Consider the following 27,416-nt stretch of genomic DNA (forward strand, 5'->3'; position numbering starts at 1 on the left):
CCTCCTTGCCCTTGAATAACAAGAAGACTTCTGCTGTTAGCTGAAGCTCTATTCCAAGTTTCCATCCATTTTTAGTGCTATGGCTTAATGAATAAAGATAGAGTAATTTGGACTTCAGTCAAGGTTTGATGTTCAGAAGCCACAGGTAGGCCTGTGACCATATTCTTCCCGTTACTAAAACGTGCAGGTGGCATAGGGAGTTCCCTGCTTTTAGCTTTATGAGTGGAGGTGAGGGGGGTGGTTCTGGTGAGTGGCAATGAAGTAGTTTTGTATCCACTTCCTACTCAAATTATGCCATAAAATCTCCTTTGTGAGGATGACAGTCAAACCGCAGTAAAACAAGTGATCAAACTGTTTATAGGTGGAGCTGTTTTGTATTTGGAGGTTCAGTGGCTTCCTTACCAAAACAAAAGAAAGTGCTTGCATGCTAGAACTGGATTAGTTTATTAGCTGAAGTTAATACTATGTGTCAAGCCAATAAACCAGAATTCAACGACATCAATGGGTCTGGTGGTTGCAGGGGGGCAGCAGTCAGTTTGAAAGCCGTATGTCAGATCCTTTTGGTATTGTTTATTCTAGCATGTTGGTGTTTTTAATTGGTACTGTGATAATTCTCACTGAATGAGGCTTTAGCCTGCTTCCCCCTGCTCCTGTTTTTTATATGGCTTTGGTCACCTTTAGCGCTGCAGGAGGTCATATACTGGTTTTTATCTATAAAAAAGATGAGCATGGTAGTGCTATGTGAGAGCAGGCAACAATACAATGAATAGCAGTGGCATTAATCTTGGTTTGACTGATAGCAGTGTTGTTTATTTATCTTTTGTGTAGAACAACATCACTTGTAATGTCCCTTTCCGAATCTCTGTACTGATGAGTTTCATTTGACTGTCTTCACATGAGTATGAACACCTTTAAGCTAATAGTATGTTTCAGAGGCTTGGGCAGCTAACTGCACTGAATGCAGCCACTGTGCCTGTCTTGCTCCAAGGCCTGTGTTCCAGTCAGAGAGCTAGAAAACACTGAGCATACTGGAAAAGAGTGAGAAGTTTTGAGATCGTTTCATCCTAACACGATTTACTGAATTTCTTGGATCTTGCTTTGACTCTCAGTTGCCTGACAACTGGATAGGATTCAGATTCTAAGATGTTTTTTGAAATTGCCTGGTCCCTGAAGATATCTCTGATAATTTGTTCAGTGAAGTTATTTTGGTGTCCCTTGCTGCTTGGATAAATTGAAGTGCTATTTCTACATGTGGATTTAGTGGCTTTAATATTAGATAAATAGTCTTGGTTGAGGAAGTGAAGAATTTCTCCTTGTTAAAAAGCCCTCACACATGAAAACAAATTGATTAAATGTCACCTGTTTCACCTACCTCCTCCTTCAATCCTGTAATCAGCAGAATCTGTAAGCCACTGTTATTTAGGCACTCACATAACATTTAATTTTAAGTAGAAGGGTGGGACTGCTAATTTGCTTACACATTTAATTTTAAGTAGAAGGTGGGACTGTTAATTTGCTTAAGCAGGATTCAATTTCTGCTTATTTTTTTAGCCAAAATCACACTCTTTGCTGAGTTAGGAGGCTTCTGGGTAGCAGAATCAATTTTTGATTAATTTTCATTAAATTTGTGCATTACGCGTTTCCTGAATTAGTTGTCAACAGCGAGCAGGATTTGACTTTCAATTTGCTTTTTATACTGTTCAGTGTTGCTTTCCTCTCTTAAATGTAGGCATGATAAAAATGTAGCATGCCTTTGAAGATTAGGCTTTCCCGAGACATTTTTTCTGAATTGTATCTGTATCTCTTACTGTTTCATTGAGAATTCACATTTTTTACCCTTACTGGTTCAAAGCCATTTCAAATTGAAATATATTCTATTTTTTAGCAATATAGAAAATAAGAATTGCATTCTGAGTGGTTAAAATATGATTGTTCATTTTTGCTACATGGAATAAAATGTAGAAGAGTATGTTTTTTCCTTTTGTCCCTGATTTTGGTTGCTTTCCTACAGCATGTGCAAAGGTGCACATGAATAAACATTTTTTTCTTTTATTTATTTCTTTTGTACAGTAGCTATACATTACGGAGAAATCTGAGAAGGCTTTGTAGTTGAGAACATATTTCTGTATATCCCCTTTGAGTAACATCTCCTTTTTTTGACACAACCTGGTGTGTGTCCCTGCTGCTGTGTGCCAATAGACCATACATTCTGCCTCCTGTAACCCCAAAACCAGGTGTATGAGCCAGCCTGGGCATGGGTGCAGTACAGCTGAGCATAATCTCAGCAGTGTCAGTTAGCCAGTGTGCACCACTACATGAGGTTTTTTTTATTGCTTCTCAGTCTAAGCCATTAGACTTTTATGGCTCTGTGCAGCATCGTGTGGACTTGGGGACTGTTTGGAAGGTGTCAAGATACCCCATTTGCTTTTGAAAAGACTGCATGGCAGTCTCCCTGCTAATCTTGACTTTGAAGAAGGCAGCTGTTCTTACATAGTTTATGACAGTTGCTTGGAATCCACTAGGAAAATACTGCCTTTTTTTTTAGTGTGTGTATGTGTGTGTGTATATATATATATATAAAAGACACAAAGCAGTTTAAATTATTTTTTAGCCGACCACATATTTCTTTATTCAACAGTTCTGATACAAAATAATTAGAACTTTATTTCTTACCTAAACCCAAGATCTCCAGAGTGGAAAAGTCAAGAAGATTTCTGACACTTGTCAGAGCCAACTATGCAAACTCAGTTATGTTACCATTTTGGGAATGAGAACTCTAAATAATGGAGAAGATGTTTTGTCACTGCAGAGACACTTAAAATGATGAAAGGCATAATATTGCCCTCATATAATATTAGAGAACATCTGATCTACTGCATATAACTGTATTTTTCCCTTTTCATGAATGAACATGTTCTGTGAGAACTAAACATTAACTGCTTAGCCTCTTGGTCAGAGCAATACATAGAGTCATTTCTCTTAGTGTTTATAAACTTTTGGGTAGGGGAATATAACCAAAGAAATGTGTGCTCTTTCTTTGATACCAGGGTTCAACTCCACCAATGACTGTGTTTAAAGGAAATAAAAGGCCATATCAGAAGGACTGTGTGCTTATTATCAATCATGACACTGGGGAATATGTGCTGGAAAAACTTAGTAGCAGCATTCAAGTGAAGAAAACAAGGTAAAGCTGGGGACAGGGCTGTTGATAGGATTAATTCTTGCTGAAATTTCTTCTTCAGACTGTCTTTTGAACCAGAACTCAGTTTTATTTTATTTTGTAGTGATGTTTAATTACTAAGCCTTGTGGGCTTTACATAGCCAATTATCTTCCCTAAAAATGCAAATAGGAGTGTGAATCCAAGGGTAAAGCATTTGTAAATTCTCCACTGTTGAAAAGGCGTAATTATAGTTTGCAGTGAAACACTTCTGATGATTTGAAGCTTTGGAAGCTGGCTGAAGGATGGGAGGTGTTTCAGGAATCTCTAGTTAGCTGAAAAAGATCGTGGAATTATTAGGCTGCCAGAAGTATTGTTGGACTTTCTAGGTTTGTTCCCTACAGCTTCCTGTGGGAGTCATTTTAATAATATACTCTTAGGGAACAAGAAACACTCATCCTTGTATTCGTCAGTGATATATCAAGTGGAACCCAAGTCTAAAGCCTCCAGCTGTGTCGGGGGGGAACTGTAGAAATAATGGTTAGGAGGTTTTGCCTAGAAGAATTGCTGAGGCCAGAAATCCTCTCTGAACAACTATTCTTACTTCACTGCACAAATGCTACGAAGTGTACAGTTGGAACATTTTTAGTAGTCGTGCTGCTCTGCAGGTACCTAAAGTCTCTGGATCACGTTCTTTCAGCATCACTAGACCATGGGTTATTGAGATCTAAAGAGAAAGCAGTTGTTCAAATGTCTCCTGAAGAAGAAGCTTTTAAATAATTTTACAAGTTTTACATTTAAAAAAGAAAAATAAACCATGGGAGCGTAGAACTTCTAGTTGATAAAGCAGTGGGTTGCAGCTCAGCAGCAGCTGGCTGGAAACTTGCCAAGAGCACCTTGAGTTCAAGGTAAATGGATTATAACACTCCTCTGAATCAGTGATATGAAAACTCACCCACTTTGGCTTTCCATCTTGTCCAGTGGATATGAGCACATCGCAGATGAGATTTGAATTCCCAATTTAAGTTCAGCTGGACTTTGTCCAGGCAAAGCTTAAGTCAGAAAGGAGCAAAGAAGTGCAGGAGGGCTTGGGTTCAGTGAGGTGTTTAGATCCACTGAGTTTTGGCTCGGATGAGGTGAAAAATATTTCCATTTTTCTCAAGCAGAGGCAGGGTAGTAAAAAATTGGGGATCCCTATTTTGAGGAATGGTGCTTTGTGAAGTCATTCAGTTTTCTAGATCAGAGGTGTCTTTTTTTTTTTTTATGGCTACTTTGATCTTTAATGACCTGTTGACACTCTGTGAGAGCAGAGTTTTTGGTGTTGATATCCTGATGACATTTGTGGGGGTGTAATTGTACTTATTCTACATGGAACCTTCTGTAGTTCCAAGAGAATAGTTAATACTGGAAACAATCTTTTGCTTTTACCTTTCACTTTATACAGTGAGTGTATTCCCAAATCCTCACTTCTATTGTAAATGACTGTGTAACCTGCATTAATGTGATATCTAATAGCTGCATTTCAGTGATGAATGAAGAGGTGGTTCTGTGCTTAATTTTTGAGGTTGCATCTACAATTCAATGAGGCACAGAGATACCTGAGTTAGGCCTAAATGTACTGGCTCAGATACCAGAAGTGGTTTAGGTGAAGTCCCTGGAAGTGCTCCATGGACTAGTTTAACTTGTTTCTCAGTGGGATTAGCTCACAGGCACAGAGTATCACGCTGCGGAGATGGGACCCCCCTGGAACAGAAACTGAGCTCTGATATCCACATAAGCTGCTTCTGTGCTACACTACATAAAGCCATACCCCCAGAGGCTTTGGTGTTATACAATAAATGCACCACACCTCATTATGGTGTATTACAGAGGGACCTGAATAAGTATTTTGTTTGGGGTTTTTTGTCTGCCAAGGATATTGACTGTCCTACAATCTCAATCACATCACTGATTCAGTAAAATGAAGAAATACCTGATTTGAATTGAACAGCTAGGCATAGTGCTATTCTGGAGACTATTTCCCACTAAGGAAACAGCTTCAACTACTTTTAAGGCATAATAGCAAGTAAATGAAAAACAGGAATGAAATGCTTGCATGCTGTATTTAGCAGTAAGAATGATTGCTCTAGTTGGTTGACCTCTTAAGAGAGTTCAGTTTGAGATATTTTAATTGCAAGTGAGAAAATTGTTTCTTTTACTGGGATTGCTTTAAGCAGGATTTTTTTATGAGTGGATTTGTTTTATCATGTAGTTACTTTAAATTACTATGATTGCTTATTCTTTTTTAAAAATGCAAATACTAATTTCTAAATTAAAGCCGTCATTGTTCTTCAAGTAGAGAATTTGGCACTGAACCACATCTGGATTTCAAAATACATTTTGTAAGGGTGTTGCAGTGTAGCTGTATATGCTTATTTCTTATTGAAAGCAAGTGTTGCATACAGAAGGCTGTAATTCACTGATTATAAGACAGATCTGTGCAAAAGGAAGTCACAGATGATGCGTTAGTACAAGGATATTGAAAAAGCTGCACATAGTTGCCCAGTACCACTGAATGTCTCTGGTTGTTTTTGCAGAGCAGAGGGCAGCAGTAAGATCCAAGCCCGAATAGAACAACAGTCTGCCCGAGCATCTCAGCCTCCTTCACAGTTTAGAGCCCCAACCAAGCCAGCAGTTGGACCTAAAACTTCTCCTTTGAAAGATAATCCTTCACCTGAGCCGCAGCTGGATGACATCAAGAGAGGTAAAAAAGGGTTTGTAGTTTCCAGAGTTTTGGTTGGGTTTGTCTTTCTTTGTAATAAAAATTACGACTGTACAATTTATAAAAATGTTAGGATGTTCAGGGATTGAAAGAAGGTACTTGAAAGCTGGTTTGTCATCTTTATATCTCATTTTAAGGCATCTTAGTAAATTATTTATTCTCTTTTGCCAACATAGATGTTTATACTGCAGTTGTCTCTGGCATGAGAGAACTTTCTGGATAATTTTCTCTCTTCCAAACTGTTTCTTTGTTCTGAAAAGAAGACAAAATAAGTATGAATTCAGAAACCTGTAGCTGAGTGCAAGACAAGTTGAATGGGCGTCTTAGCAAATGATGACAACAACAACAAAAGCTCATGGTCTGAGATCTAGTTATGCAATCAAGTAGCTTGGATGGAAATTATTCCTGCGCTGAGTACTGAGTAAGGTTGGAGCCATTTGTCAGTGGGATGGGAGGGCTGGGTGGCTGTGTTCCCATCACAAAACCTGCAGCGTGTGCCGTGCCAAGCAGGGCTAGTAGGGGAGGGATGGGAGAGTGAACAGCCCTGCAGCTTCCCCTTTACCACAGCCACTCCTCTGCAGCTTTGATCACATCTGCCATGTAGTTGCTATACTTCTGCTGAAGTGCCAGCTCAGGGGTGACTGGCTCAACTTAATCTTCTGCTCAAGCAACGCCTTGTCTCAGTGTTTCACTGCAGGCAGGGCACACTTTCTTTGCCCACGTCCTTCTCTCATAGTGGTGTGATATCTGGTTTTGTTCTGGATAAAGAGGAAGACTTTGCTTTAAAATTTTTATTTTGTTCTCTTTTGTTTCTTGTCTGGCACCAGAGGCAATTATTTTATCTTAAGATTGTCCTTTCTGTCTAATATTTTTTTTCTGGATCTCTTTTTCTTTCTCTTTTTTCCCTCTGTTCCATATAGCTGTTTTTGCCGTATAGACTTAGCTGATGTTAATTGCCCAGAGTATGTTAATTACTTAGCAGAGTATTTTTTTCAGTTCATGGTGATCACTAGGTGACATTTTTCACTGCTAAGCTATCTGTGTGTTTGCACAGGTGCTGACTGGTCTCACTCTTTCGCAGCAGTAGTATTTTCAATACCTGGACGCTGGTCAGCAGACAGAATCAACGTCTGAGAGTCTGTTAGCTACAGTTCCCTTAGCTGCATTGCCATTTTTATTTTCTGTGTAATAGGTAAGGAGAAAGATAACAGGTGATATATCGATTTAAAAATTAGTTGTGAGTTTTAAATGTCTTTTCTTGTAGTATGTAATAAGTTACTTAACCGTTGGGGCACTCCTTTTATACAAACAGCAATTTGTAAAGGTCATGTTATAGTAAAATAATTTCATTTGTCTGGTGTGACACATAGTCTACAAAGATCATTTTCTAGTGGTCTAAGATATAAGTCACATTGTTTAGAACTGTTCTAGTAATTTTTTTTGCCATTGATCATCTTTTGTAGGAAAGTACCTCAAAGTAAGTAACCTGTAGTGCTTTATTTCCAAAATCAGGCAGAAGAACACCTGACTTGTACTAAAAATAGGACTTCAAGTTGGTTTTGTATAGAGAGATTTGTTCAAGGCCCAAAAAGAGCACTAATACTTGGGCAGGGTTTTTTTTGCTTACAGTATATGCTTTTTATAACTTTTTTCCAGCATTGATCATCTAGAGCATCAGCATTACTAAGCCATTTATATCATAACATACTTTGGGAAAGGTAGAACTAAAATGGCACCATTCTACAATAAAAATAATTAATAAAACTTAACTGTAAAAGCTGTGAGATAGTCTTCAGTCCTGTTATCTTTCCTTAATGTGTCTTTTTATGAACAAAGTCTTATAAGTTCTGAAGAGGTTGTGTTCTTTCCATTGAGGCAGTAGCTTTCCTTTTGGGTGAAGTACTTCATTTGTATGGAAGAAAGATACACATAAACCTGAAATTCTGGCTTTTTCTTTAATGGAATCTTTTCCCCTGCAAGCTTTTATATTGTCCTCCTGCCTGAAAGGAGCAAAAGAGAGGGTAAGGGCTTGTTTTTGTAAATACTTGGCTACATCTGATAACATTTCATTAAGCGGTGAACATTTGCACACATGTACCACAATACAACCATTTATGTGCATGAAATAATCACTGTTTATCAGACATATTTGACCACAACAGAAATGTTTTCAGTAACATTGACATAATTACAGCATGCCGTACATGAAAAAAAAACAAAAACACAGAAACATATTCCTGGTTTGGAGACTGTAAATTCAGTGCTTGAAAGTCTGAGCAGATCTTGTTTACCTAAAATGCAGCTGTAGTGTGTAAGGATTATGCCATAGCACTGTGATTGTCTCTCAAGAACACCTCAATCAAATTTTTTGCACTTCAGTGTAAAATACTGCCTCTTCTAGCTGCCATCTCCACATTCACCAAGTGCCAGTGCCAAGTTGATTTCCCCACCTTGTGTACCATTATTAACAGTAAACATTCTGTGATAGTCATACAGCCTTATCCTCCCTAAAGCTGAATGACTTTATTTCCAAAAGTCCTTGGTATTCTTGCAGCCCAAGGTTAGGGCTTTAGTTAAAAATTCTGCATAGTCTATTGGAACTGAGAGAAGTAAGAACCCTTAGACACGACTATGGAAAGAAATTAGGGCATTTGATACTGAATATATACAAAAGAGAGCCCTGTTGAGAAAGGCAGTTCTATTTGTATATGATTTCTGACCTTGAATTCTTTTTTACTGTAAAATCTGCATTGACTGTCAGTGTACAACAGTAAGCCATTTTGCTTTCTTTAAAGAAAGCCAACAGTTGTAACGCGAAATGTGCAAAAGTTCAGGTTCCCCAGCAATGTCAGCCTTTTCAGATGATGTAGACTCAATTAAGGCAAGTGTTCAAAACTGTACCATATGGAAAGCTTTTTTTAAAAGTAACTGCTGCACCTTCTAACTCTTGTCGTCTTTTAAACCTTAAGGGTGCATCAACATGAGGCGTTTGATCTTAACGGCACAAAAAGATCTAGGAAAGGTCTGACTCTTTCGTTGTTTGGCTTAGCATATATGTACACTTATACACACACTGCTGTTTTAATTGGAGGCCCCGTAAGGAAGTGTTTAGCCAAGGCTTCAGTACCTGTAACTGCACTAAGCATAACAAACAAATAGGAAAATGCAAAATTGAACAATTTAAAAGCAGATATGTTTTTCCTACAAGGCTTTGGTGCCATCATTGGCTCAGCCACCATCTTTGACACAATGTGACAGAACAGGGTTGTGAGCAGACTTCCCTAGTGGTCCTGCTGGAGTTCTGCCTGCCAGACTTTCAGCGATGCAGCAGCCCCCATAACGTCAGTGAAAACTTACTTTTTTTTCTCATTTGCACAGACAAATGTTTAGAACTCTGGGCTCAAGGGAATTAAGAGACGAGAGAGACCTGAGGGGAAGCTGACAGCCTGTGAGGCAAAAAGTGACTGGAAGATGGGCTCACACCAAGTTTCACCAGTGACTGCTGTCACTGAGAACACCCTTAGCTTGCCAGTCTTTGAAGCTTGTGATATTGGTGCTGTTTTACTTTTCCTGCCTGTATTCAGCGTAGTGGACCTTACCAGTTCTTCCAAGGCATCCTCCCTTTCCCTTCTCATAACCAAACCTCTGTTACGGGCTCTTAGTTTCTGCTTCCCCAGCAGAAAACCCTCACTTTTCAATCTGACGCTAATCTCCAATTCTGTTTAAAATTAGCCAGGCTAATCTTCCTTCCCCATTCGTCAGACTGCATCACTTCCTTCAGCTGTCTCATTGCCTGCTGTATCAAATTCAAACTTCTTGTTTAGATTTATTTTTTTTCTAGTTCTCTGAAGTGCATTTCTTGTTGCATCTTTTCCCTTTTACCACCAACGCCTCTGAGATTTCTTCATCATCTTCACACTTTTATATGCTACTTTCTGGACTCCTGTGTTCTTCCATTTCACATTCTTCCATTTCATCTGTAGGCTCTGTAGCTCTGTGAGCACATGTGTTAATTCTCAAATACTTTTCTTTATTAGGCTTGTTTATTGAATGTTTTTACAGTATGGGCTGTGGCCTATAGGTGATTGTTCTTGCTACAATCCAGAATATTCTAACAATATATTATTATTATCAATATAACATAACCACTCTAATTGTCACTAGAGGTACATGTAAATTTCACATCATTAAGCTGGGGGGGGAAAAAATACGTCTGGGCAAATAGTTACCATTTGAAATCCTTGATATGGGTAGGCTGACAATAGTGACTTACAAGCACTCATTTGTCTGTGTATCAGACACCAGGCTTGAAGTGGATTTCTAAAACCTGCAAGACTGTGTTGAGAGGGATTAAGGGAGAAAGACATTACAGTACAAGGTGATATCTTCTGTTGGCCTAATCGTATATTATTCCTCCCTCTTCCAGTTGTCTCTTGTGCTTTGTTTTCAAGATGAAAGAGTAAGTTTTACCTGGCATACAAATAAAGTACAGAAAACACAGGTGGTCTAGTCAGGAATCTAGATTTAGGAAGTAAGTTGGAGGAACAACCCCACTATACTTAAATACCCAGCTGGAGTTAGTCACATGGTTATTCCCTTCCAATACACCTTCCTTGCCTCTGATTCAATATAACTATAGTATTTGAAATTGAGCTCTGAACTTTGAAATTGAAAAATAGCCAGGTTAAAACTGGTAAAAAAAGCCCTTAATTTCTAAAACCAATACATGCTGAGCTAGAGGAACTCTCTGTAAAGTAATGTGGAGGCTGAAAACTTAGCTGTTACTCTGTGATGTTAAGCAGCCCAGGGAAAATGGGTCTTATTAAAAAGAGGAGTTACTTGCTCCTACAGGGACTAAAGATAAGAAGCATTAAAATTGTGCCATTTTTACATAACGGAGAGACTTATTTTACATAATCTGGCTATGGTGTACACACGAACAGTGTCTCCAGCTGAGGAGCTGGGGTTCGTCTCACTCTGACATACATCTGACCAGAATTACTTCTGGCATCAGTTCTGCATTTGTCAGGTAGAGATGATACCAGCTCACCTCTCTCTTCTTTCATTCTCGTCCCTTTAGCCTGTAACTTCTCCAGGGCAAGCACTGAGTTCTAACCCTGTGGGTATAGAACTGTTAGCACAACAATCTAAATTTTGAGGGTTTCACATCCAATGCTTAACGTGTGTGAATATTGTTCTCTGATGGAAAGCTGCCTAGATGAACTGAGTCATTAAATACTCGACTTCGCGTGTGGATACAAAAGAATTTTCCTCTGATAGTGTTTAGGCTGCTTATAATTATGACAAATTTAACAATATGCTATGATTTGGGGTGATTTACCCTACTAGCTGTTTAGTAACCAGTTGTTCAGCCAACAGTAGCTGTTGCTGATGCTGCAGTTGTGGTGCTGTCATGATATTCCAGTGGTTTCTTTGCACTGGAAACCCTGAAGTAGGGTGTGTCGCACTTGAATAACTTCCCGGTTTCAGAGTAGACTCTGTATTTTCCTGGCTACTTGTAAGCTTTATAGCAGGCTAAGGTATTATAACCACTCCCTGGCATGAGAGTGTTCTCATCTACCCCACTGCAGAGTTATCTGATGTCATCCACCTCCTTCTGAAGTGAGTTCAAAATGAGGCATGTGACTTTGCGCTGGAGCAGTTTCGTACATTATCTAAAGTCAAGGCAGTTTCTGTGGCTATGCCCTCCCCCCAGCTTTCTGTGTTTTCCAAAAGCCTAAATGTCACTGACATCTAACAGTTTAGCTTCCTCCACTTTAAGATACTTTTAAAAGAATGGACTGGCTGCTGGCCTGTAAAACTCAATCAGGAAATGTACTTACCTTGTATGTAGAGCATATAACCTGTCAGAAGTAATGAAGCAGGAAGTGTTTTCAGGAGTGTGAAGTATATAAATAATAATAGTGGAAGTGAAGGTTTTATGATACTAACCTATGCTGTTGCTTCTTTAAATTTAGCTACAACTAAGTAAAAAAGCTTTCAGAATTTTTTTTTTTGTTTTCCTTCCTGTCCCTCTCTTTCATGTGAGGTATTTTGTGATAAATTATACTTGACAAACCTATTGCATTTTCACATTTGTTTCCAAAATTCCATGGGGCCCTGTTTATGGTTTCAACCAGACAAATGTCCTTCTATTTCAGAGCTCAGAGCAGAGGTTGAAATTATTGAGCAAATGAGCAGCAGCAGTGGAAGCAGCTCATCGGATTCAGAAAGCTCATCTGGGAGTGAAGATGAAAGCTCCAGCAGTGAGGGGGAAGAGCCGGCGCACGTTTCCCCTTCCCAGCCACCACACCAGCAGTATAACAACAGGAATGCTGTTGCTAACGGCACCAGCAGGCCACAAGGAAGCAATCATCTCATGAACACGCTCCGTAAGTAAAGGCTTGTGTCTTATCGCTGTGGAAAGCTGCTTGAGACCACTTGTTTCCTTAGCATTTTCCTTAGCCTTCCATCCACGAAGTGCAGTCTGCCAAATAGTAATCCCAGGGAGTTGCACTGGCTGAAATATGGGGGTAGGTTTTTTGAACAGAGGGCTGAGGCCTGTCTGAAGGTGTGGAGAACGCTTCAGTTCGGTCTAGAGCCTGTGGGCATCATGCAGTGGCCATGCCAAGCATTAACTCAGGCCTCCAAGTGGAATGAGTGGGTAGAAAAGCTTCAGCATGGGAGGATCTGGTACACTGGAGAATGGGAATTACTTTAATGTGAAAACACAGATTAGACATAAATAGTTGGGTTGTCAGTTATGTCCGTTAAAGGTATTATGAATGGCACAAGGCTTTCCTCTGGTCATAAATGCACAGTCTCTGTGGTCTTTGTTATGAGGTGTATTGCTTTGCCAGAATATTTACTCTATACTCTGTTTTTACAAATACCACGTTTTGAAGGGAAATTTAAAGTGCCGTGTGTTTGGTTAAAATATTCCAGCTACGGCATTTGCAAACACTGAATCAGTACAAACTCCACCCTTTAAAAAGTTTATAAAAACGATTTTAAAGTTTGTCCCATGAGACTCTCTCTAGGGAGATGATGTACATCTGTGTTGCGCTTCCCTTACACTAAATCAGGTATATTCTAACTCAGTGGATTTAAAATACTACATTTACAAGAAACTAGAACTTGGTTATCATAAATTATTCTTAATTCCTCCTGAGGTGTGTTTGCGTACAGCTCTTGGCACCCACACATAGGGAACTGGTGGAGTTTAAATACAGATAAATGTAGGGTTTCCAGCTTCTAGAAGACAAGTGTATTATACAGACAATATTGAAAAGGCCTACTGGAAAAGTGGAGGGGCCTGTCAGTCTTCCTGTCAGTACTGAATGCCTAAGTGAAATCTAAAGTTCAACAAAGTCAGTAGGACTCTTTCCACTTCCTTTTGTGAGCTGCCTCTTCCCTGCTTCTCCAATACCAACAATACAATACCAAGAAGCTTCTGACTGCAGGAAAATTTGGGAACTCGTAGGGTAGCTCCTTTTTTCACGCACTGATTTTTACCTTTGGATTTAAAACTCTTTTGCCAAGGATTAATGTCCTTGAGCATTCAAGTTACTTGTGACCATCTACGTGGGGAGAATCGCCCCTAACCCAAGTTCTTGTTTCATAAAAGGGAAGAGGAGATGAAGAAATCCAGGGCATAGCTGTTGCATTGCTGCTCTGCAGCTCTTTGGGGCAGAGCCCTAGGAGAATGCTGGAAGAGCTAGGTCCAGTTACCAGAACACAAGTGTGATTCTTGCCCCCTTTTATCCCCTCCACCTCACCAAATCACAAGTGCTCTGCAAACAGGCTCTGAGACTGTAAGTTTGATCTGTATCCTGGCATTCTGTTTGATCTCTCTTTACACTTTGGAGGGGGCCCTTCACCGTCACAGCACGTGTCGGCTTTGTTCAGCCAAAAGCCTTGAGTTGAGATGGCTTTAACGTTTCTTTTGCTTTATTGTCATGTGGAGGCCTTGCCTTGGCTACCCAAATGGCCTTAATACAAAAAAAACCCAGGGAATTCCCCAAAACCTTGTTCCAGAGCCATATAGGGGAGCTTGGCCGGATGAATGCCTTCCACAGCTGCTTGTGTGGGGAGCGCTCTTCTCTCGTCAGGAGAAGCTTTGGTGGCTCTGGAACCAAGGACACTCTGCTTGGCCTGGATCCAGCCGTGTGTTAGCCCCCTGCAGCTCTTAATATTCTCAGGGAGCGGTTCCATTCAATGACAGATGATATTTGCATTCATTTCTTGTGTTATTCTTATTTAAATCTTCCAGTGTAAATGTGACTGTTCTTTGGTTTGATTGCCATGAAACGTGAATTAACGTCTACCAACTTGTGTTGTTTTTTGTTTTCCCTAGGAAATGACTTGCAGTTGAGTGAGTCTGGGAGCGACAGTGATGACTAGAGGCTGAGCTTTTGCTGGTTGTGTTACATATACATGAAGAACTAATTTACCTTGAAGTGATCCTGTTGCTTACAAAGAGGAGCTGGCACAGAGATAGTTCCATGTGTGGAGTTTTAATAGAAGAAACGCATAGCCCTGCAAAATAGGAGATGTTGAGGGCTGTTTTACTTTGTGAATTAAGTGTACATTTTGTGAATATTCTTATTCTTTTAAAGTTTTAAATAGATATGTACAGTGGGTAAGCCAATGTATGTTCTTGTCTATTGTCTGTAAGTTTAATGTGTAATTTTATGATGTCATCTAAAAATTTATTGTTTGTAGAAGATATTCAGCCCATCATAACTTTGCAGGGGGGACTTTTGTATATTGGGTGAGCATGAGCCAACAATGAGTTTAAAAAAACATGCAGGAGCTAGTTTGTGCACTGAAGTGGGACTGTCGTAAATTAAGTTTCAACGCTAAGTTGATTTCTTTGGTTTGGGACTTTTCTAATGTCTTTGGATTGCTATTTATGGTTGATTTAACGGACTTCTAAACAGCTGGAAAAGAGAAATCATAAAACCGTGTTAGTCACAAACCTTGCTGCACCAGTGCCTTATAAGCAGGTTTTTTTAACCAGAGCTTCAGTTCGTGCCACCTTTCCCGTAGGGAGCAATACTGAAACCTCCTCAGATTGCTTTGGCAAACGAGCTCTATTTCACATACGGCCAACTGTGCTCTGAGGGTACTTGCTCTGGCAAGATAAAGGATATACATCAGTCACCTGAACATATCCAGATAGGAACCAGATCACCGTTTTTTTGTGCAGCTGAAGTGTCTTGTTTAACTCAGACATTCAAACCTAGTCTTCAGAAATGTTTAGGAGCCTGATCAGTAGTGAAATTGCAGTGTCACAAATACAAGATACTGGACTTACTGAAATTGTAAGACCAGAGCCCTCTATGCAGTTTCTTTGAGAATGCACAAAAAGAGGTGACTAAACAATTAACTATGAAACAGCAGACGTCTCTCTCCCACCACAGTTGTCCAGGTAGACTTTAGTCCATATCATTTTTGCTGGACGGGATCTCTGTGCAGAAGTACACAGAAAGAGAAATATTTGCCTAGGGTGAAATTCACCCCTGTTTAAGGGGGTTTAAAGGGTGCTTAGTTGGATTATCATTAACTTTTTTTTGCTTGCATGGCACATGAGTGCTACAGGCAGCCCTCTTACAGCTTGGACACCAGGACACCAGGCTGACTTTTTAAAAACAAAATTCAAGTGACATAGGACAAGTGGTGCTGTAGTTGTGGTTTAATCCAGGGGAATAGGAAGCTGAATTGGAGGCCTCTCCATTCTTAAGTGTCTGCTCTGCACTGCTTTTGTTTGTCAGTTTGTGTTTTAACTCCTGTTTGTTTACTGGGCTCTTTTTTTTTTTTTTTAAGATGTTGAAGAGCAAGGGGACATTTGAAGGGAGATTTTATTAAATGGTTTATTTTTTTTGCATTGGATACATATTTAGGCATATTTTTGCATTATTGTACATACATTTAAAATACTTGGTTTTTTTAAAAGTGTTTTATGATGTGGGTACATATTTTAACAGAAAATTATGAAATATATCATTGATGTAAAGCCACAATTGCTCTCCTTTTTTTTTCTTTTTTTTCTTTTTTTCTTTTCCCCTGTGTTTCCTCCAACAGCAAAAGTGCTCTGTTCTAACAAGCTTGTACCAATTTGGGATTCTACATTTTGGTGCAGGAGATCTGCCGGGTAGTTGGCAGTCTAATTAATGCTAATACTGTTCTTGACTTTTCCCCAGCTTAAGATTTGAATAAGCAGGGAGGCATTTCTCTGATGCCATTTCCCTATTACTGGAGCTTATTCCTGAGTTCTGTTGACATTATTTGTGCTTTAATGGAAAAGCAGCGGTGCAGCATTTCCATTGCTCATCATTCACTGGCTGCACACACTCTCTGAAATCCAGAATGTGTCATAGGAAGTTTACTTGTTACATTTAAATAAAATATATGAAACTTTGAAGGATAAGACAACACCAGGCTACGTTGATTTGCATCACCAATTTAATCATGGTTTAGACCAGCAAGCGGGAAAGCTTCATTCAGATAATCAATTTCTGCCTTGTTTTGTCCTTGTACTCGAGGTCCCATTTCCCTGCTGTCCCTCCCTAAAAGATTTCTTCCCCTTTCCGTTAACAAAACTGATATTTTTTCCCACAATTACATACAGCTTTTAAACTACATGTGGCCATCTTTCGTGCCCCCTGGAGACGCGTCGTATCAAGGGTAGCCAACCAGTTGTTTGTGAGCTGTTGAGCTGCACATCCCACACCCAGACTACAGCATCTGGCTGGACGTCCACGGGACTGGTGAGCAACATGGTGGCCCACAACCTGCTTGTGGGCTAAGCAGGACAGTCCCTACGTGTGTGTGACCAGCCTGTCCCCTCCTGCCACTATGTCCCGAGTGGCTCCCAGCACCTCCTGCCAGAGAAATTCACTGGGATCTCTACTTTTCCCACAGCTCCCACAGGTACGTGGCACATGTTTCGTGAAGGTGAACCATGTGGAGACTTCAGTAACATCAAAAAGGGTGGCTGCCGCTTTTTTTTCCTTTTTTTAAATATATATGAGTGTGTTTTAAAGCAATTGCCAGCCTGATGTTTTGATTGCGCCTCTTAAAATTTTAATTTTAATACATTAAGAAATAGTAAAAATTGTCTATATGTTCCTATTGGGTGGTTGTTCATTTGTTCATGATTTGCAGCGAGTTTTATTCAGATAGAAATTGGAATTCAAATTACTTGCTCCTAGGAAAGCAGTTATTTAGAAGTCTTCTAATTAGTTGGCAATATCTTTAATGTGCTGTAGAAGTAAGTTGACTAAAACATGTTTTGATTAAATCTGGCAATGAGACAAAGTATTCCTGGTTATTCCTGGTAGGTTCTAATCCTGCAGGATTTTAGCACTACTGGATTTTAGCACATTACACTACTTTTTCCTCATAAAGTAGGAACATCTTTTATATGCAAATTAGTTAAAATGTGAATTAAAAGTGCATACGGAATGCAATTATCCGAATGAACTGAAACTAAGTAAATATTTCTTTGTGTTGAGGGGAGGCTGCCTGCTGGCTGTGGTGAGGTGAGTGGTTCAGGACAGCTTTCCTTTCTGATGGTTTCTTCTGCTCAGTGACTTCATCCATTTCAGTGGTTTGACTTTGCTTAAAACTCCAGCAGCAAACATGGACTTTTCCTATAATTAGAATTGCTCTAGAGTAATAGTCAATAATGATTTAAATGGATTCAATTAGATTGTCATAGTTTCAACTATAGTTACTAATATTTTTTAAATAATAAGGTGGGTTTTTTTCGAAAATGACAGATTCTGTCAGATTTGGACAATTCAATCTGAATTTTCAGATTTGGAAAAGCTTCCACCCTCCCCTGCCCTTGTTCCACCCCCGAGGGCTGACCAGCCCTGCCAGCACCTCGGCTTGAGTCACACCATCTCCTCCAGGCAAAAGGTGTCCTTGTCCCCTGATGAAAGTCACACACAACCCTCTCCTGTTCCACCAAAGCCTCTCCCTCCCGTCACAAGCCTTGGCTGAACCGGTTTTGGTGAGAAGGCAGGCTGATAGGAAAATGTTTGTTTTCTTCAGCGTTGCTTGGAATAGCTCAGAGCGTAGCTGTGGGTAGTACAGCTATTTGGAAGAATCTCTGCCTAAATTGATTTGCACAGTTTGCTTTATTATAGGCTCGCTAGATGCCTGTTTATAGCTGTGTACAGAAACAGTGTGCTGCGCAAAGCTTCGTGGTCTTCGTTCCTCCTTCAAAGTCCATTTATTTGAAGGAAAAAAAATTAAGTTCAACAATCTGTGCATGTCCCTTTTTTTTTTTTTTATTTTATTTGGAAACTAAGAGAAATGTAGCCTGGAATTAATTGTAATGGAGAATACTTATTTTCAGTAATTGCTCATGCTTCATTGTTGAGCACGCTGTGCTAGCCCCTGAGTCAGAGAGATCTTATGGAAAACACGGCTGCCCAGCAAGGGGCATCTTGATGGGATGAGGGCTTCTGCTGTTAGCTCTGAGGGTCTTGGGTCCAGCTCAAACAGTGAATGATGATGCCTTGAATCTACCTGGTTATTTACGGGGTTTTTTATACACACACAAATACTTGTAATATCAAAGGAAACAAGAGCATGGGTGATGCTTGTATTGGAAACAAAAGCTACGATGTTGGGGAATCACTGGGACAGACATGTGAACTTAAAGTAGTTAATTGTTATGTGTATCATACGCCCAAGCCCTGTTCTCAGAAGATAAGCTGATTAATGAACTATTAGTTCGTTAACCAATTACTACCGCTGGTTTATGTGAGAAGGGTGTGTATATAAATTGAAAGGTACCTGTTTAGCTATTTCTTCCTATTCCCACTGCTTACACTCCCTTTCTTTTGTAATTCCATGATTTCTAGCACATGGATGCTTTCTGGTGCCAAAGTCCTGCAGGAATTTACAGGAAAGGGAGTGGGCGTTGAAAAGTTACAAATGCATTAGCTGTATTCACCCTCACTCTGAATTTAGTGTAAACAACAAAGACCTTGTGAATGGACCCATCTTCCTCCCCCCTTCTTGGCTTTGCTTTTATTGGGGCTAAACAGTATTCTTTTGGGCAACGGAGAGAGAAAGGAAGATGCGAGGGGGTGAAACACCTCCAGCTGCAGCTGCGTACATTGAGGATGCTCCCTTGGGAAAGCCTTGGCCTGAGATAACCTGACTTGATTTCGCAGCATTGTTGTAAATAAAACACAAAATTCATTGCTACCACATTGCCCTGTGGCTGAGAGAAGTGGAGTTTGGAGAAAAACTGGCTTAAAAATATATTTCTAAAGGAATTTGTGCAAGAGTTTTGGCCCTGCTCAGTTTCGTTTAGCTCTGCTGGTGAGTTTTTGTGTGCTGTGCGTAGTGGGGTGTCCTGGTGTGAGGTATGACATGGGGGTACCCATGTCTCCCTGACTTTTTGGGCAGATGCTGGTGGAAGCAGGGGCTGGAGAGAGGCTGACTTTTTATGTGGTGCTTGGATTTAGTTGAACCGTGTGTATTAAGCGTGGCAGTGACAAGCAAAATGAGACAACTGATGGCATGTCTTGGAAGGAATCATATGAATTTGACTTGATACCCCACAGAATCCGTAGGTTGTGGAACATCTGCCAGTGATTTTAATTCTCCTGAACTTTTGTAAAAACAGCCCTTTCTGAAGGGCAGAGTGTAAAAAATGCACTAAATATCATGTTGAAGGTTTTGCATGAAAATTTTAAGCTGCATTTCTTTACAGATGAGCTCACTTTGTTGTAGGACCCTGTGTGAAAACCTTTGAGGCACACTTGTACAGGGCCTGGTCTGAAGGAAGTTGCAAGTAACATATAATTGTCCCTTTCTTTTCAACTCCAGCCAGCCTGTAAATTCTGCCATCACCTCTTCGTAGCTTGGGAGTTGGCTTTTTCCTCCATAGCTCGGATACCTCCTTAACATTTTCCTACTAATCACTAACAAAAATGAACAAGCATCTGCTCAGGAAAACAGCGATCGAATCCATCGGTGATCAGCAATGGGTTCTACTCCAGTGCTTCAAAGGAGTCTCAGGATTGTGATAGTCTGTGAGGAGCACAAAGCCTGTGATATGAGACCTGGATGCTCATCACATATAACAAAGGTAGCCAAAACTTCGTAAGGGTACGGGATACACACCAAAATTGTCAATTATGGCAAAGCCACAGGCCGTGCCTAATGTGCATTGGGAACCCGAATAGGGGAAAAGCTTTGGGAGTGGTTTGTACTGAGGAGATGACAGTCGGGCCATTGATGAAATGAGGTGGAGGGGACACGAAGGTGAACATCTGTCCAGTGATGCCAGCCTCAGGGTCCCGGTCAGCCAGGTCACACCACAGTCCCATAGCAGCCCAACACAACCAACATGAGACATCAGCAGCATCAGGGAGAGGGTTTGAATGCCCCTTGAGATGCTGGTGGTTGTCACCCTCTCCTTCATGATGTAGGAAGTATGTTTAGGTACGCAGTCATTGCATAATTAGGGAAGAGAGCTGGTTGCTTGGGTATGGATGGTGGAGGGCAAAGGTAGAAGGGAAGGGTAGGGATGGGGACCACTCAGAAGCAGCAGGCTCTGGTGGTTCCCTGCTCTTTTCAAAAGGGAGCTAGCAGGTCTTAAGAGGAGGGAGATGACCAGTTCCCACGAGGAGAAAAGATACTGATTGAACCTGACCCCCAGAAGTGAATGGGCCCTTCCAAAAACCAGCTCTGTGGTAACCCTCTCTTCCTCCAAATTAATTCTTTCAGGCTCATGTGAAAGACTAGAGTGCTTTACTTCAGGAACGGAGCCAAATTTTTCTTCCATGCTACTGAGGCCGGACTAAGCATCATAAACAAACCGGTATCAACAAGAAAATAAAGCCCCTGGTTAAACATTAGCCAGTCGAGATACCAGGTTTGGCATTTTGTTAATCCAGCCAGTCAAGTTGCTTCCTGAATGCCATCAAGAGATGTTGAAGGTGCAGTAAACAAGCTTGTAGCTGTGTCTACGCTAGCGAGGAGTACAGTGAGGAGTACAGCCCGGGAGCAGATCCGTAATGCAGAGCAGCGTTGAGTTTGCAATGTGTGCACCCTGCACCTTTCACCTGAGAGCAATCCACCTCGTGTGCCCTCTCCGTGAATCCACCTCACGTGCCCTCTCCGTGATGCAAACCACAGCAGGGTAAGAGGGGACGACGAGCACTCGCCTCCTCAGTGCTCCCCTGACCTGAGCTAACCCCTCCCCTGAAGGCACCTTGCGTGAATGGACCCCGTTCCAGCCTCTCTGCAAAAACACTGGGGTAAGAAACACATTAAGAAATATTGCTTAATCCCAGAAGCATAATATTAGGCTTTATAGAGACATTCTCTGTATGGTATTAATAGATGAATCATGCTGAATAATAACACATGACCAAATAGCTGAGACAACCATTTTTTTGGAAAAGTATCTTCTTCCATGGGAGAAACTCATATTTTCACAAGCTTAAAGGCACAAGCAGCCTTCCTGTGTAACATGAGGTGCTAAGTGACTATGCCGAGTCAAAAAGTCGGCTGTCAGCAGCAGAGCTGGGACCAGGCTGCAGATTTTCTCATCTAATCCTGAGAGCAGCCTCATGCCCGAGACATCAGCTCAGGGCTTGCCCAGGCAGGAAGGTATCCTGACAGACTGAAGCTGGGACGCCATCTGACTTTCAGAGAAGAGCTTTTAATTGCAGATGAATGATCGATGCTTTTTGCTTTTAGAAGCTTAGGCTAAATTCGGGAAGGGGGGGGAAGCTTTCTTTGCCGTGGGGTGTTGACCAATGTCATTGCCATCACTGCCTGCGCTTGGTTTTTCATTGCTCTTCCCCTAAAGCGACTGTAACAGAAATAAGTGATGGTTCTAACATCACTGTGGACCTGCTGACAGAGCAATTGCAACAGAAGTTAGGGCAAGGTCTGGGCCAGCGTCCGTGCTCGGGAGAAGACCCTCAGGGTACAATGTACCAGATACTGCCGTATCTGTGTCAGTTCACACCAGTGCCTGTACCAGTATCCTTTTTTTTTTTCTCTGTAGACAATACAGTCAGTTTTCCTCTGCTTCTCCCAGCCTTTAGAAGGAAAATAAATCACTGTAGTTAAAATCACAAGTCCTTGTAAAAACCTGCTTGTGCCCAGAAAGCTAAGTATCAGAGCTTGCCTGAAGCTTAGGAAGAAGTGGCATCTTTTTCAATAAATTTACATCTCTAAACAGATGAGAAGTGTTGAATCAATTTCCATATGTTTAAAATAGCAGAGCATTAAGGATTCTGGCACTTCAAGCAATCAACTAATTTAAGACTATTATGAGAATATCTTTTATACTAGTGGAGCAATTCGTGTGAAAATCAGGGACAGTCTGCAGCTCTGTGCCTTTTCCATATCCTGAAGGATCACAAACTGACAAAAAATCCTGTTTGTTTGCCTGAAGAGATTAGGGTGCCTTGTGACATTCAGGTCTTTGCAAAAATCACCTTCCATCTCTTAACAAGCCAATTCATAATATACCCCTCACTTGGCTTGCCTGGCCACACGGTCTGCTTGTGGCTACACGGACTCAACGATAAACAAGTGTTGGCAGATACCTCCTGGTAGGCAGGAGCTGTGGTGTACCAACCTCTATGGCCAAAAATGGTGCAAGGGCAGAAGCTGCCCAGTGCTCTCCTCCCAGTGTCTCCCATCCCTGTACCCAGCCTGGGCTCGCTAAGCCTCATCTCTGGCCACATCTGGCTGGCTGCTTGCTGACCCTCAGGTGGCTGGCCCTAATCAAAGTTCACAACTCTACCGTTGCGTCTACGTTTGAGATGAGTCAGACCGTTTTCAGAAGGGCACTGAATGTTAAATGTGTACGCAGCCTGTGCTTCAGAAATTTTCAATGAGGATCAACCTCTTTCAAAATCAGCTGGTGGTGTTTTTACCTGCATGCAGTAGGACGAAGACTTTGTGCTGAGCTTTGAGGGTCAGAGCAAAGGGAGGATGGATCAAAATATCTACAGAATTCAGGTGAAGGGATCCACTGTGAATCCAGCTGTCGTGTCACCCTCAGTCTGCCGAGTCATCAAATATTTCCATCATATTTCAGTGCTCACAAATGTAACGTGCCATCGCTTTAATAAATGCCTAGCACTATCGAGCCTGGAAACGCTCTGCTGTTACTGCACAGCACCCAGCAACGTGGCATGATACCCCTGGTCAAGAGCAGTGGAGGCTCCAAAACTGCCTGCCTGCAGGACCAGGAAAATGACGGGGCATGTGTATATTCTCCCTCGCATTTAGCACATGATCTTTCTATTCCTAAAAAGCAGAGACATGGAGGAGGACAGATTTGGGGGTTGTTTGATGATTTTTTTTTTTAAATTTAATTTCATATTTTGGAGAAGGCAATGCCACCAGGGAAAGCTGCTAATTAGCAAGTGGATTTTGCACAACCCAGATCTTCATCACTATTTATGTGCTTGATTTCTTACTGCCAAAGCAGTAGCATGTTCAGCCACTGACTTCAAAAGGAAGATGTCGGGATTTGTGGGAGCAACAAGATTTTCATTCTATATAGATTTTTAAGTAACATTTTGGTAGTTTAAAACTTAATTGAGAAACTGAATTTTTAAGTCACCTTCCCTCCAAAATATCTTCTTGGCTTGGATCATTCTTCACAGTTTTCTTGCTCTTTTCTCAACTCCATTTACCATGGCCACAGGTTTAAAAAAAAAACCCAACCCAAAGCAAAGACAACAGCTACAGCTACATTCCTCGTTAAAGATAAGAAAAACACAAATCGATGTCTAGAAGATCTGGAAAGCTGAGTGGGGAAGTCAGGTGGGGAACAATGTGCAAGATACCAGCGTACTGGCTCCTGGACTCCAGCCTCGGGGGATGCTGTGGTTGGGGTTGTGTGCTCGGAGATGGTGCAGCACCCTATGGGTGGATTGGAAATACTGTGGCAACCAGGAATTTTCCACTTTTTAGTAACCTCAATGTAGATGCTCAGCACTTAAAAACTGATCTGCTGGGCAATAGTCACTCAGCTTGAGTCCCTGGAAGAACCCACCACTACCGTGCTGGGGTAGAACATGTAATTGTGTTACAGGCTTGATGAAAACGTGTACACAACTGTGAAGATGCAAGCACCGTTGGAAGCCCTTTGTAAAGAAGGTCTATGAGGGGTTGGCCATGAGGGGATCAGACCCCTCTCGCCTGTTTTTTTCCACCTAGGATTTCTTGATCCTTTTCTCTTCTGGAGCAAGGGATCCAGTTTTTCCTGAGGAGACAAAACTGTGGAGCTAGAGTACAGATGCAAGCTGAGGCAGCACAGCAATTAAGGGTGTATCTCTAATAATTTACTGGAGCTCACCCTCCTGACCTTTCTGTATTTAGATCGTCAGGAAGGGCGCATAATGAGGGCCACGGGAGGGCAATCGGGTTCTTACAGCTGGTCAGGCGAATTAATGCGAATTGCTTGGCAGTTCCCCAAAAGCAGAGCAATGAGGGCTCTTCATGAGGAAAAAAGAGGAAAAAAAATGCCTGAAGGTGGCCAGTCCATGGGCTGGATTTGTCAGATTTCTAACCCACTGTAGAGGAGAACAGTGGTTCAGTGTTTCAGAGAGATACGACAGCCACAGGCAAAGTTGCCTTTGACACATTTCAGAAACCCTTCTGCTCCTCCACCTTCCGCAGCTTCTCGCTCCCCCCCCAACATGTCCCTTTTCCCCATGTCACATAATGTCACTATGACCTGGGGGAGTAGGGGAATAGTAAACACTTAGGGAGGTGCTCTTCCCTTCCTCCCTTGAGCTCAGGGCTGTCAAGTTTCCAGCTTTCTAGACCACGCTCACCACCAGGCATCTCAGAGGAAAGGGCTTTTCTAAAGGTAACTCCTGGGAGTTCAAAAACCCTCCCCTTCGCACCTCCTTCAATCCATGCAAATGGCAGTAAATTGGTTTCTCCACTCCACCTTCATGCTGTCATTCACCTTTTACCTGCCATCATCATTTCTTGGAAGGTGGAGAACCTGCATAAAACCAGAAGTCACCTGTAAAATGATGATATTTACATTTATGATTCAACCAGCATGGCTACTGCAGCGCATGTGCTCTCCCTTCCTAATACTCTCCATATGCTCTTCAAAGTGAAATGCTGTTTCTGGTGGACAACAGTTACTGGCTGGTGGCATGCCTCCAAAATGATCTAGCAACATTTCCCTCACCTCACGATGGCCTGGATCGGGGCAATGGGCAGCACTGGAGCTGCTGTGTCCTGGAGGGAGATGGAAATGGAAGTGGTAGGGGGAAATACTTTCCCTCTGGTGCGGTTTCCCTTCTGCAAGCTGTCCTTGCCACAGGAGACAGCTTCTTGACCTCTCCTCTCCTCCTCTCCCAAGAAGACAGCTGCTCCCCTTATGTGGCCATCCTTCGGGGCATGGATGCTCGTGGGTATTTGGAGCAAGTTGGAAGCAAAACTGTGGGCATGATTTATACCGTGTTTGGAAGAGGCTGAGGCACAGTACAGCACTGCTGGCCGTCTACTCAAATGAGCAGCGAGTGCTTCTGCTTTTGACTCACCCAGAGGCAGACGGGTGTCACGAGCACCACATCCACCTCGCGACCCTTTTCCCATCCCTCAGCCCCTGGCATCGGTGTGATGACCAGGGCCACCAAGCCTGGCTTGTTCTGCAGGTCGCTTTCTAGTCATTGCCAAAATCACCACCCTTTACCAGGCTGATTTTATAACCTGCTTTTGGGGTACCAGGTGTAAGGGCAAAGAGACCCCTCACACATAAATAAACAAATAAGCGGGGCTGTCTGGTGGGAATGGCCACGCTGTCAGCGGTGACAAAGCGTTCTGCAGTGCGTGCTGCAATAAGGTATTTAAAATCTCATTCGAAAGCTGTCAGCTTCCCTACCTCACAGAACGGAGATAACGAACAGCACATACTTCAAAGCGACGTTTTAAGGACTAAAAAGATGTTGGCGTGGGGCTTTGAAGATGCACATAAATCACAGGTGTTAACACCCAGACCTCGGGTATTTGAAATGGCGGCCGCTTGCAAGGCAGCCTTGACCTCCCCTTGCTGCTGTGGGCCAGAGTGCTGCCGACTGGGGGGACGTGACTACCTGGCTGGCCACCTCTGGTTGCCCCAAACTTGAGTACCAAACCCCATGCATGAGCCAGTTGGCGTGAGGGAAGGCCAAGGCTTTGCTCCCACCACCTTGTCCCTTCCCAACACCAACACCGCCTTTGGGAAGGATGGAAAACAAGGGATTGGGGTCGACCTTGGTGGCTGGGGAGATGTCTACCCGGCTGGTGGCACCCTGCCCGCCACCAGTTGCAGGCAAGCCGCCAATGTCACGTTTTAGGAGAAAGGGCTGTATTTTTCCATGTCCTATTTTCACGCTAATTATGTAAATACATTTGGAAAAAAAAAAAAAGACCTCACTCAAACACCTGACACTGAAAGAGTGTCGAAGTCACCAAGCCCTGTACTGGAGTCACAGCCCTGGCAGCGGGTGGCCACGCGTTTGGGTTTCTGCAGGACCCCTGCCTCCTTTGGGAAATGGCAAGGGAGTTAGGATTTCCTTTCCAGCTGGTTGGGAATCGCTGCTCCTGCCCCGGGGCTGCCTCCAAAGCCACAGATCTTCCACGGGTGGAAGCTTCCCCCCCAACCCAGTGCTTTGTGGGCATTACTGCACCCACCTCCCCCGGGCCTGCGCAGGAGGTGGGAGGCTGACGTTGCAGGCCTTGTTTGGCCTTTTTACTGTGATTTTCATGGTCAGAGCACAGCTCCAAGCACCACGAGGGCTGCTTAACTCTAGTCTCACCCTGGGAATGAGGGCAATCTCTGGAGTATCTGCACACAGGACACCCTATTCTTCTTGGCTCAAGGCAGAATTGGGGATCAGCTCTGGGAAAGGGAGAAGCGAAGTGAAGCACGGCCGAGCCGGCCATGGCTCCCTCGGGTGGGCTTCGTCCCCCAGGTCTGGCAGGCCAAGTCAACTCAATTGAGGGCCACAAAGATGATTAAGGGCCTGGAGCATCCCTCTTATGAGGAGAGGCTGAGGGACTTGGAGCTTTTTAGTCTTAAGAAGAGAAGACTGAGGGGGGGATCTGATCAATGCCTATAAATACTTAAAGGGTGGGTGTCAGGAGGAAGGGGCTGGTCTTTTTTCAGTGGTGCCCAGTGACAGGACAAGAAGAAATGGGCACAAACTTGAGTATAAGAAGTTCCACCTAAACGTGAGGAGGAACTTCTTTACTGGAAGTGGTAGAGCCCTGGAACAGGCTGTCTAGGGAGGTGGTGGAGTCTCCGTCTCTGGAGACATTCAAACCCCACCTGGACACCTTCCTGTGCCACCTGCTCTGGGTGGCTTTGGTGGGGGGGTGTGGACTAGATGATCTCCAGAGGTCCCTTCCAACCCCATATGATTCTGTGATTCAATTAACTGTCTTGCAGCAAATTTCCTCTCTTGGGGAGCTGGGGGGGGGAGGCC

The 27,416-nt window shown here is 42.4% G+C and overlaps 1 protein-coding gene across 1 annotated transcript in view; it reads left to right on the forward strand.

Annotated features, from left to right (window-relative positions):
• The window catches only part of EAF1 (ELL associated factor 1), a 20,374-nt gene extending 4,018 nt beyond the window's left edge, over positions 1 to 16,356 (forward strand). Inside the window, exons 3-6 of the mRNA XM_014937835.1 lie at positions 3,048 to 3,184; positions 5,735 to 5,901; positions 12,081 to 12,311; positions 14,276 to 16,356. Of these exons, the coding sequence (XP_014793321.1) occupies positions 3,048 to 3,184; positions 5,735 to 5,901; positions 12,081 to 12,311; positions 14,276 to 14,322 (582 nt within the window). The 3' untranslated portion in view covers positions 14,323 to 16,356. The remainder of the gene's footprint in view (positions 1 to 3,047; positions 3,185 to 5,734; positions 5,902 to 12,080; positions 12,312 to 14,275) is intronic.
• The last annotated feature ends 11,060 nt before the right edge of the window (positions 16,357 to 27,416 follow it).

This window comes from Calidris pugnax, unplaced genomic scaffold (assembly GCF_001431845.1).
Source record: "Calidris pugnax isolate Ruff unplaced genomic scaffold, ASM143184v1 scaffold11, whole genome shotgun sequence".
In the NCBI taxonomy this organism is placed as follows: Eukaryota; Metazoa; Chordata; class Aves; order Charadriiformes; family Scolopacidae; genus Calidris; species Calidris pugnax.